The sequence below is a fragment of the Leptinotarsa decemlineata genome, unplaced genomic scaffold, assembly GCF_025532065.1.
Source record: "Leptinotarsa decemlineata unplaced genomic scaffold, Ldec_3_MD MMD2_P_RNA_scaffold_2, whole genome shotgun sequence".
NCBI lineage: Eukaryota > Metazoa > Arthropoda > Insecta > Coleoptera > Chrysomelidae > Leptinotarsa > Leptinotarsa decemlineata.
The window spans coordinates 9,871,144-9,884,562 of record NW_027412529.1 but is presented as its reverse complement, the minus strand read 5'-3'; the positions used below and the strand labels follow the sequence as shown (position 1 = coordinate 9,884,562).

The following is a 13,419-nucleotide window of genomic DNA, read 5'->3' as shown; positions in this document are numbered from 1 at the left end:
TGTTCAAGTTTTAGCAGTTTGAGAGATATTTAGTTTAACTCACGAACCGGTAACGTTTTCAATCTCCATGGACACCCAGTATGACGATTTAACCTCAATTCTGTTTACATTTTCCGCAATGCGGTTCTGTAGCTAAATGCTATTTTCTAAAAGTGAATAAACTCAATAAAATTCAAGTTATGGGGTTTTCGCAACTCGGAAATGTAATTCAAACGACAAAATAAACATTTTATCGGCCAGAAAACATCTGTTCGCAGATTATAAATACCGAAGGAAAATGCTCAGGAGCTAATTTATTCGAAAGTGTTTTTAGATGAATCTGTCTTGGTTTCTTGGAACTTGGCAAAGAATCAAAGGAGAAGGCTTTCTAACTAAAAGTTAAACCAATTAGTCGATGTCAAAATTTCACTAGCCCAGTCAGATTTTTAAATAGATGACGATATACTTGATGAGGCTTTGATTATGCAATAACAGTTTTGATAAATCCGCCGATCTATTTCATATTCATCTTCATTCCCATATATCTAGTATCTTGAAAGTTGAGAGTTGGTACTTCCATATATAGACCGTCTCAAAAGTAATGAAGAAATTCTTTGGTTGAATTAACATTCTCAAGGAATCCAACTTTAAGAAGACAAATCTCAAATGTCTCTAACGATAGATTGGATACAACAAAAGAGATATATTTATCGAAATATATTCAAATAAAAAATAGAGAAAACATCAAAATGTGATATGTACCACTCTTGGTGGAATCAAATGTGCCAAGTCACTTGAACACTTCCCGTGAAAGTATTTATAGAAGAGAGACAAATCTCCAAGCTTCTTTTAATGTTCCAGACTATCAAGGTTATGTTCGCGTCTCCAATCAGGCGGATGGCTCTTTTCTGGATGGAATCCAGCAGTTTCAGGGTATGGGGGCGGAGCTCCATACATGAGAACAATTCTCCAAAGAAGATCTGATCTAAACTTTATAAATCATCAAATGTTGCGGAGGTGTGTACAGTTTTCTGGTTCGGAATAGTGTTCCAAGATTTTGAGAAGCAGCCTTTGCAATTCCAGCGACATGATTGTGCCAAGACATATTGGTGTCCTTTTTAACCCCCAACAAACTTATCGACGCAGAAAGCAGAATTGTCTCCCCTGACATTATTATATCCGGTTAGGAAACATTTATCTTTTTGGAGAAAACCAATGCCTGGGTTTTTGTGACATTGAATCGAACTTGGTTACTTTCTTCGTTTCTATTTCAAAACAGTTTTAATTGAGAAACATGTATCTAATTCGTCTAGTTTGTTTCAGTATTTTTCTCACATCAGAACAAAAATACTGTTTCGCGACTCGCTAATTAGTTAGCATCATCAGGAGATTACTGTCAGTTTTAGCCATTTAGTTCAGTTTACCTCAATTCTACCTTTCAAGTTTGTACTTTGTATTTTTCAATTTATGAAGAATTTTTATATATCTGGAAAGGTCTGTTGAGGAAGTCTACTGAAAATTAAGAGCAGGAAACAATTGTTACTATTAAATATAGATCCTGCTGGCCGTTTAGTGAGCCCTCGTTTACCAATCCATCGAATAGGTATCGTCAAAGTAAACGTGCACAATGTGGAGGGACACCATCTTGATGGAACTAGATTCTTAATGTGCATCAGGCTTTTCTGTATCAGAAAACAAGACTAAATTAAGAAAAAGTCCAAAATCTGATCTCCATCCAATGAACTATCAAAGAAGTACAGATCAATAATTCGGGAATAAGTTACATTGAACTTCTGGGGATAGTGTTGGCTACCACACCCTCATTACGGATTTTGAACCCCCCAACTCACTAAAATTATATCACTGGTGATCGAATTCAAACAACGAGTAACGATATAGTTCAAGTTAAAATTGCTCTCCTCATGTACTTGTTTCAAGTCCTTTGTACGGGTAAAATTGTGGTTGTGAGAAAATGTTCAACAAGGTTTTCAAACTGTACCCCTTTGGCATATCGTTGATTACGATATTGGATGACGGATGGGTGGTTTCCTTGAACGAAATACTATTATATCGCAGACCCATCAAATGAACCGCCACTGACTTCGCACGGTCATCAAGGCAAAGTTTAAAGCATTCTCCAACGACCAAGAAGCGGTCAGAGATTTTTCCACGACCTTATTGAATCAATACTTCGATTCTTTAACTTTCATTACCTCCTATTTTAGGTATTTAGTTTTTAGCATCTAATTAATTATGTTTACGAAGTTTCAAGAACATCAAATTTTCAATTGTACATCTCTTCGGAGAAAATTTGATGAATTGCTAATTTCAGGTGTATGTATATTGTGTCGTAGAATTTCAATAATTCCAAATTTCCGTATGAGACTCATTCCATTATCTCTAATGAACCGATATTGCTAATAGCCCTTTCCACAATATGCCACAGAGATATGACAGTCAAATATATTATTGTAATAACTAACGATATCACCACACGGTATTCGTGAATGTGCAGTAATTTCAATTATTTTAACGAACAACGTAATATGAGCCAAATCTAAAAATATATTGGTAAATATTTTTGTTTCCTAATTCTACCAAACTAGCAGGGTATATTATTCGTAAAATATATGAGACACAAGTGATTAAAATCGTAATAATGTATGTAAATTTCATGCAGAATCTGAATTGAAAATCCCCTTTAAAGAAAATGATGACTTAAGGTCATCCGATGTGCCCATAAATACAACCGAGGTCAACCATATTTTTATCCAAACCACAGGATTCATCATTTCTCTTCACGATTATAGAAGAGTAAAATCAATCGAATTTGATCATCCCTAGCTAGTTTGATCTTCACGAAAGAGAAGATTGAAACCTGTATAAGGAAAGACCAACTCTCAACATCAACGATAGCATTTTCCATGCCATTGAGAACGTTTTGAAACCTGGATCCTCATTTTTTGACCCTTCTTCCCAGAGTACTTGATGACCAAACCCCTCACTTCATCCGCCTACTAACTCCAACAACTGAAGATGGCTTACGACTGTAATATTTTAATGCTATACTCTTGTTAGATCAAGATAGTTATGATAGATATATAGAAAAATAGGTCTTGGATTTTAGTATCTCATACCATCTGAATAATGACAAATATGCACGTATATTGCGGTGGAAGAATACCATGTAGATGCAGTAAAACACTTTCTTCGTGGTGAGTTACAATACTACCATTGACAGATCTAGCCAGTAGAGATTTTATTGATCGGAATCAATTCAAACTCTTTCGGATGTGATCAGTGGAGGACACTCATATATACTTTCTATGTTGATCTTACTAGGATCGTATGGAGTAGAGGAATGGGCTCACAAATAGATTACCAACTCAAAAAATGATGCGCCCTAAATAGTCAATGAATTTGGAGTGTCTATAGATAAGAATGGTTCTGGTTGGATTTTAATAAAGTCATAAAGGTTCGTATCCATCAGCAAGGACTATTTGCCAGTATAGTCGATCTCATTATATTTTCACCAGAACAAACCTACCAGCGGTAAATTTCTTCCTCCGGCATTCCTTAGCTATTTATGTAGGCATTGGGTTGAGCCATCCAAAGGACCCGATATGAACCCAATTGAATATCATAATTATAATTTGTTGTCGCTGTTGGGATGATTTTGTAGTAATGAAACAAAAATGTTCCAGAAATTCACATCAGTAAATCGAAGACTTTTAACTAAACAATTGAAACAGAAATATGATTCAGAATGTGAAAGAGATTTTACTCAACATGCTGATTGATTTTTAAAACTATTATAGAACTGAAAAAAATCGGGGGGTATTTTAGGAATAGCAAAAAAATCCTATAATTGCTGTTTAAGAAAAAAGGATACACTTATCGCTTTGAGACGCTTCAAATAATTTGTAATAAAGCTTAGAAGTTATTCTCATGAGGAAAAAATATTGCAATTGAATTACCTTGAAAGTTATTATGCTTTCAAATTTGCCAGAATTTTGAAGATATATTTTTTTGACTTTCTGTGTATTATAGTTATCGGAATTTTTGCATTTTGTTGTTATTACAAAGTGCGATTTTTCCATAAACACTATACAAAATTATCAAACTACCTCAAATTCTCATCTAGAAATATTCAAGAATATTTTTATCAGAAAACTTCATCTCTGGACGATATTCATAAACTCATGTATAATCAAATGTTTTTTTGTAATTATATACGAACATTTTCACTGTATCCCACCATCTTATTTATAACCTTTAGGAGAAACCTAAAAATAGATCATTTGACTCCAGTGATAGTCTCGTTCAATTATTTAATTCATGGTTATGTGGTAGGAAACAGTATGTCCAAAACAACGGCTACAGATTAACAGAATACCTATGAACTACTTTCAGTATGCCCCAAGGTTTAAACCTAGGACTATTTATTTTTCAAAATTCAAAAATAGTAGGATATCTTGATTTTTCAATTGATAAATTCATCTGTATTTGCCTCCACATCATCATCTATTTGCCTCCACAAAAATAATAGGAAATCACAATAGCACATGTAAAGACTTAGTACTTTAGCACACAGACATTGAGCAATTAGATCAGATCGGTTCATCTCGATTTCCGGTAAAACTAAAAGTCCTATGGAAAAAAGTTGAATAGCAAAGTTGTAGCTTATAAAAAGGTCTACAACTCTGTTATTAACACTTTTTACACATAACCTCAAAATTTTTGTGTCATTTTTGAATTTGAAATATTCATTTTTTCACCTTATTTTGATGTAAAATCAAAAAAGCACCCTAATTTTCAATTGAAAATTCACGTGTGATAGTGTACAAATATACGTTACTATGATGAATGTTCTTAGAAAATGCAAAAAACAAAAAAAACAATTTTGAGATATTTATTAAAATTAACACTTTGATTACTCGTACAACGTTCCATGTTAAATTGATTTATTTTTCCTTTCATTTCTGTTATAATTTCTTCTTTTTCAATGGGTTTCATCCTACTATTTTTTTTATTTCAAAACTTATCGATACATACGAGTATATTAAATTAGTTATACAGTTTCAGTTGTTCAATCATTAATAAAAATGATTGTAGCCCCATAAACGAGCTTGTTTGCTGAGGAAATTGTTGCAGTTTAATTTCAGTTTCGAAATCGTAGGACTGCACAAATTGCACAATTTTTAAATGAGTTTATGAAACTCTATAACTTATTAACGAGCGGTTTCACTGAAATGGAAAAGCAAACTAATACTTGTATAATACCTCTTTAAATTTCATTTCAGCCTCACTCACGAATTCTTATTTCGCTCGAGACGGTACGATGGCCCAATCCTTAATCTCCGCCAGCTATAAATCCACTGGAAGAACAATGAGATTTAAACGTTTATGTATTAGAAAATATGCGTTCAGACTGAAACCGAGGGCGGTGCAGAACAATGATTTATTCTGTTTCGTCTACGTTTTGTGTATTCACTAAAATTCGAGCGACCTATTCACACCGGGTGTCTGCCATCACTGGCGGTCTATTTTAGTTGAGGTCTACGCCTCGTTAAATGTGTCGTATGTTTTCATTTTCGACTGCATTTCCGTAGAGACTATGCCTCACCTAATTATCTTTTAGAGAGTGTTTCACAAGCACCATGTGGATAGGACGAATGTAGAGGCAAGTATGTGTCTCACGTTTCAAAAGTTTCCACGGTACCTTCATAAGGTGAATGCATCAATGAAACATAATATATGTCAATGAAATAACAAATTTCGAATAGACTGCAACTACCTTTCAAAAAAATATCACCAAATAATTTCAGGCAACGAGAGAAAAAGGGAAATGAAAAATAATTATTTCGACCACCTAAAATATTTCACCAGCAGCCGGACATCGCTGAAATCAATCAAGTGATCATCTGCAGATCAGTTTCGGTGAATCACTTCTCGTCAGTAATAGTTTCATTTCGATAACAAAGTCCCAAGAAAGAAGAACCGGGTTCCGCAAGGAAGTATTTTAGGGCCATTGCTATTCTTAATTCACCTTGATGATATTAGTAAATGTAATGAATGTGATTATGAACATTATTTTGCTGATGATGCCCTAGTATCGGTTAGTGATAGAGATATAGATAAAGCTATTCAAAGAATGAATGAAGCATTGAATAATATTGCTACATATTCAAAAACAAATAAATTGAAGCTGAATGTCAACAAAACAAAGGCTATGATACTTACTACACCGTTTAAGTACAGATAATTAGATTCAAATCAAATTGAAATAAAAATTGAAAATGGCAAAATTGAGCTCATTACTGAATTCAAATATCTAGGATCCATGTTGGACAAGCATCTATCAATGAATAACCGTTTCACTTACATATAGAAAAAAATTTTGAAGAAATTATATTTATTCACAAGAGTGTCCCAACACTAAACTATTCAATCACGGATTACTGTATATAAGACCATTACACAACCACATTTCGAATATTATACCACTCTTCCATAAACAGGTGATTTAAATAAAATGGAAACACTTCAAAAACTACAGAATCGCGCAATGAAGATTATTTTGACATGTGACAGGAGTACCCATATATCTTTAATGTTAAATACTCTGAATGGTTATCTATAGAAAGTAGGATTACAAATTTAACGATGATTTATATTTACAAAATGTTGCATAATCTTCATATTTTGACAAATTTGTAATTTTTCATAATCAAATCCATCAGTATACATACTAGAATAAGAAATAATTTGTATGTAAATAATCAAACAAAAACGTTCAACAGTAAAACATTAATTTTTAAAGAATTTATTAAGTATAACAGTCTAGCTGGAAGTGTAAAGTCTTCTAACAGTCTTATTCTGTTCGAAAGATATCTATTAGAGACCATTTAAGATACCATTTAGGTGATACCAAATTATTATGTATTATTTTTATTTGTATTTTCGATTATTGTAGGTAAGACTACTTGTTAACAAATATCAGTAGATCTTTTATTCTATTATTGTGTTTATATGTATATTAATGTAAACATTATTATCATTGTTGTATATTAGGATGTATCTTATTTTAATGAAATAAAGCATTTCACTCTAACACGATTTGCCATGCACTACTGTGTATTTTTTTTTAAATATTCGTCAGACAGTTGAGATAAAATTAGTCTGTGTGATTCAATTTGTGAAGTTTCGAAATTAAATTCCCAGTGAGCTGTGGCAACCTAATACTATAAACCTATAAAATTATATAGGAAGAATATTTTTGATGGTGTGAAACACCTAACAAAAACGAACTTCATCCTTGATTTTCAAAAATATCTAGGATAGTTCTCAGTATTTTTTGTTCTTTTTTTGTATATATTCATTTGAAAATAATAAAGACGATTATTATTATTAAAGCGTAACCCAAGAAAAACAGCAATTTCGTTGCTTCATTGAATGCGGCATTGAAAGAGGTTTAGAAGAACAGAAAATAATCTTTAGAACATATTAAAAGAAATCATGAAATTTGCATGGAAAAGATGAATAAAATATTTCTGATATTGTTGCTAATGGGGAAACTACGGCTCTGTACACCAGCGAAGGAGTTACTACTTAATTCCAAATGACACTGGAGGAAATCGTAAAAAATAATAAAATATCGAATATCATACTTGTGATATTTTCTCGATGCGACGAGTTTTTTTTTCGACGTCATGATTTGGGTCACTCTGTATGAAACAAGTTTGCTCCATTCCAAAGTGTACATACATTCTGTGCCATCATAGAAAAATGGTACGCGAACATACGAGTCAATATACAAATGGACCGGATTTCACCAGAGTGAACTATATAAAAAAACACCTCAAATTTGAGTCCTTGTAAATGGACGGGCCCATTTTGAACCAATTTCTTGAACATGTGTACACCAACATTCTTTTTCTATCATATATCAGAATACGAGTTATTAAAAAAAATACGAAATATTTGATAACTACCTATTCCAACGTTTCGAAAACCAAAAATATACTAAAAATTGATTATTTTCAAGTTCAACTATTAATTTCACTTCCCTATATAATTTCTCTACTGCAATTTCATGAAATTTTTTGGACTGTTTCATGTGACTGTTGATGTGTTTAATGCGACTCTATTTATTTGTTAATGATATCATCACTGAATAAGATGAAAACAAGACCCAGAAAAATAAATATCCATCGCCCTGTATATATAAATGGTGGTGAATAAAACTTGTTGCACTCCTATGAAAAACTATATATTTACTATCGTCAATTTGTTTTGCTTCTTCGATAATCAACTCATAGAATAAATACCAATACCACCAAGTTGAATAGACCGTTGTAATGTTTACATTTTCAAAATAAACCTTTGACGGATTTGTATAAACAATTATGTTTACATATTTATAGTGTGTTAAACAAAGTTGACATCACACTTATAGTCACTGTGTGGCATTCAAAAAAACAGTATAACTGGGAGATACAATGTATCAACAAATAAAAACTCAATAACAGTTATTCGTAGGTGTGTTACTTGCAATACTCCAATACAGTATATAGTTTTACAAATAATGGTAATCTTAAAATCACAATTAGGCTAGCCGCAAACTAAACGTTTTAACCTCGGTTATTGAAAAAGCTATCAGTTTAATGTGTGGTCTCTCCAGTAAAATGGATCGTTTTAAAATTTGTTATTTTCCGCAACTGAATGATTAGGCAAATCATTCAAGATAAAATACCTATGGCGATACTGTATAATTTTGCTAAACAGCACCCAATTGTACCAAAATTCATTGTATCATCAATTTCAAAGTTGATACAGTTTTTTTCTGAAAGTCAATAATTTTCGACTCATTCGCGAGTGAAATTGTCAATTTTTAATAATAATAAAATAATAAGGCTTGTATTATTCGTCAAACGCCAAAATTGAAACTTTTGTCGTGAAGTAATAAAAAAAAACAAGTATTTTCGACGGACTCATTAAACCTTTTTTGAAATCCCTCGTTTTTATTTGCAAAAAATGTTTTTATGGAAAATAGAATGATGTGTGTAGCATGAATATACATTAACAAGTGCATACTATTTTTCAAGAAATATTTATAAGATTATCATCGAAACTATGAACTTCAAACGTGCTCAACGAAACATGGTGGTAAGATAAGGATGAAAAAACATTTTTATTCAATAATCTTCCATGAACAATCGTGAAAAAAAAGAAATTTTCAAATCCAAACTTGAAGGAAATTTTGGATAACGGTTGCTTTTACAGAACGGCGGTATATTTGATTCAGCGAGAGGACTGATGATTTTATTTATACCTCTGTTTGTGAACTGTTATATTTATATTTATGTGACGTATTCTATATCATTTTTATGATCTCAAAGAATTCAATAAATATTATACAAACATGTGCAGGATTCCAAATTCGGCAATAGATGACGTACTGCCTATAAAGTTCCAATTCATGTACTACTTATCAATCTTGACTAGAAATTTATAAGAAAAGTATTTCTTTATACACGCTTTATATTATCTTCACCTGTATGTAGATATGTTTTGTGCCATATTTTTTGTATATCAAGCGCCCGTCGCTTATTGTTTCGAGCTTATTTAAAAAAAATATTTTTAAGTTTCTAGTTCGATGATCTTTAAAAGCGTGTTTCTTAGTTTTTTAAACTATATTTATTATACCTATAGCTACTTTGACATCTACACAAATAAAATAAACATGCACTCAAGCACCACTTTTAGAATAAGAGACGTGCATTTAAAACAACATGGTTAATTACACGTACAAAGGCCATTAGGAAAGACCCGATCAGACAAGGTGTCGTCAATTTGACTGTACCAAACTGGTCTGGTCGTATTGACCTCGAACAAAATGATAATAATTTAGCTTCTGTTCTTGGAACGCCAAAAATTACGTGATGACTGTGTAGTATCTTCGGTAAATTGGTCAATTTGTCATCAGAAAGAAATAAGGTCAATGAATTATATGAAAAATATGTAATAGTTGTGTCCCAATGTCATAGTTTTATGAATTTTGTTAAGAAAACCCAACTCAATATTTTCCAAATGGTTCGTTTATGATTGTATGTAATGTTTATAGTATACAGTATATGTATACACATTAACATACATAAATATCTACACAGTATATTAAAAGTTGTTCCTATAAAATTATAAAGCTACAAAGCAATCTGAAATTCCGTCGTTGAAAATCACGACGCTTTTGAAGTCCCAACCAATTCTGAAAAATCAGATCAATTACGATTATTGTGATAAAAAGTCGATGTTATAAAATTAGAAAAAAATGAACCTTCTCGTGTTATAATTTTGGAAAAAACTAATCTTCCATTAGGAAAAATTACAATTATTTTTACTATTTCAAAAAAGCTATGAGACGCACGCTCATTGTCCAAAAACTAATTAAATATGCAGTTTTCAATGAACTTTCAAGATTACTTCGATAATAAGCAGACATATTCGTCCAATAAATTTATCGGAGCAGTTTATAGTTGAAACGAATGAAAAAGTTGCGATTTCTAATAATCGCGATAGTTTTCTCATTGAGTTTCATAAATTGAAGTCTTTAAGCATTCCCACAAAATATTTAACGAACTGTTACCAATCCATCTACATCAAAAAATATCGATGAAATACTGGCGAAAAACAACTGCCCAATCTTGATGATTGTCCGCTCTATCTCAGAAATGACAATATCAAGGTCAATGTTGAGAACGTCAATGAATGGAATGTTAATTATTTATTACTTCTTCCTTCAATGGAAGATAGCAAACGCAAAGGCTATTCATTCATTAATGCATTTATTTATGCATTCAAAATCCTACATCTACAAACAAGAATAGCAATTTTTGATCCTAGTTTGTACATTATTGCCTTTAAAAACATTTCGAATCATAGTTGATATTTCAAGATGAAGTCAACTTATTCGTAATCATAAGAAAAAAAAGATTAAAGCATTTTTCTCATGTAAATTCCGAGTGATTTTTGTCGAAAAACTGTAGTTTCTGTAACAAATTAGCATATGCGAAAGCAAATTTACGATTGAATGAATTAGTAGCCGAAATATATTTGATTTACCTTGTTAAAATCCGAAAAAAGTTATTCATTATGTCAGTTTCTTAATGAGATTACATGAAATGTACGCTTCCGGAAGGGTGTCGGTGCCGCCAAAGAAGCCGTGAATAAACCAAATTTGCTTTTCACCCTCAGTCTCACAAATATACATACAAAGAAAGCTATTTATTAGAGTACCTCACAACTTTTCTCGTTCACCATAAAGTCGCCACTGGTAGCGACAGAAACAGTTCTTTTAATGGAATGCCACGTATAGCATCAAGCTTGAAGGTTTATTATACAATGAGATATAGTTCTCACTAAAAGTCTCGTCTGCTGTCGGTGGTGAAGAAATTCTAGTAACGAAAATCATACGAGATTTATTGAAGCTCCATCAGTTGAGAATTACGAATAAACGAGAATGAAGAACTGCACAACCAGAGAATTAGAAACAAATTTCCTATCAGTCGTAATGGTTTTATACTCGATCTCTCCAAACACCAGTTAAAGCCGTATGGAAGGCGTGTTAATTGGTGAAACAATACAACACAATACCATACGTCACACCCAGTACGTCCTTCAACTACGAAAACATTGAGGAAATAGGCAATTTCTTCCCGTTAAGATCGCGCCTGGAAGTGTGAAAGAACAAATTGTGTATGCATCATCAGAACAAAACTCCAGCTGTACTGATTATTTAGTAATTTTTGGCCAAGCATGGAATACCTGTGAAGGAACAACCACCTTACTTACCATATCTAACTCCGTTTGAATTTTTTATATTCCCGAAAGTGAAGGAAGCATAGAAAGGAACCAAGTTTGATACAGTGGAAGCAGCGAAGAGAACTATGAAACTGAGAGAAACCTTCAGAAAATATTTTGAAACATCATTTTGAACAATGGAAAATTCGAATGAAAAAGTGTAGAGTGGAGGAGAGTATATTGGAGGAAATAAAGTTTCCGTTGTGGATAAAAGTAATAAAAAGAGTTTCTACCTAAACCTCGTATTATGTTATAAATATTTTTTTTCTAATTAAAATTCGATGTTATGACTTATTAGCTCGCCCAAAGAACATTACTTACGAGTGACATCGCTGGTTTCTTTTGGGATATCGTTACCATCAACGCTGGTGTTCACCAGGGATTTGGATGATTTTTAAAACAAGACTTTCCAAATCATTGAATAAGCACGGGTGGAACTGGCCTGCAAGAACGCCTGACTTTATTTAATTCACTCAAATACAATGTTTAAGAATATAAAAAGGTTGATAATTTCATCGGTTATAACTCAAAAACTTATTAATCAGGAATACGATCTTTTTTTTGTACACCCTATTATCAAAATATTTACATTTGAGACCAATTATTAGGCAATAAAATTGTATAAGGAAATACTGAAGACAGAAATTTCGAAGCTCTGATGTACGGGGGTGTTGATTTGAAATGAACCACATATGTTAATTCTTTTTGAGTCTGAACCTGAATTTCAATTTTTTATACCTTATTTGATACTATATTACACAAAGGAATTCTATATATTTTATCATCTGATAAAATATATAGAATCACAACCTGACAATAATGTTTTTGTTTCATTGCAATAATATTTCTGAAAATGTATAGCCAACTATTATGGAATTTTAGTATATACGAGTATTGTTCAACATCCGTCGGGGTAATAACCTGAAGAAAGTTCTTTCCTTTTTTAAATTTCGTTTAATAGTGGCAAATTTCATAAAATACCCGGGCTATAACATCTTATTTTGCTTTATATATGCCAACCACTTCGCCGAGTAGGTTATTCGCGTACGGCACTAAAAACTCTTGAGTTATCTGTAAAAAGTTTCCAGACGATGCCTTATTGAGGCCCATCGGTTAAACCTGCACGTACCGGACGGAGACAAACCGTCTTCCTTTCCTGTTATTGCTCATGAACCTCCAGGGGCGCATCGAAGACGTGGGCATTCTCCTCGAAAATGACATTTTTCAAAGTGATGTCTCACTGACAGTAATAAAAAATGGTTACAGAAACACGACAATATGTATAAAATACACGATATTTCTTAATTAGGCAGAATGATCAACAAAACTTGTTTTAAATAGCCCCCCTGATTTGGCCCTAGTGATTTTCATGTGATTTTCATTCAACGTGACATCACGAGATTTAATCAAATTATCAAACAATCAAGATAGTTGCCTCGCCAAATTCAGAAAACTATAAATTTGCACACATTCTAACCAGATCTACATTATTTTAGCAACGCCAATATTTTGTCAATGAATATTATATGTAAATTTTACCACTTTTATTTGTAACGAACTTATACAATAAACTTTATTGTA

At 32.3% G+C, this 13,419-nt stretch overlaps 1 protein-coding gene across 8 annotated transcripts in view; it reads right to left on the bottom strand.

Moving 5' to 3' along the window:
- LOC111505570 (Rap GTPase activating protein 1) overlaps positions 1–13,419 on the bottom strand; it is a 923,489-nt gene that overhangs the window by 113,769 nt on the left and 796,301 nt on the right. The window contains exon 1 of one of the 8 annotated variants that reach the window (XM_023160396.2): positions 5,263–5,452. The exons of the other annotated variants lie outside the window; for them this stretch is intronic. Within the exon in view, the coding sequence (XP_023016164.2) occupies positions 5,263–5,277 (15 nt within the window). The 5' untranslated portion in view covers positions 5,278–5,452. Of the gene's footprint in view, positions 1–5,262; positions 5,453–13,419 lie in introns of those variants that run through there. 8 annotated transcript variants of the gene reach the window in all.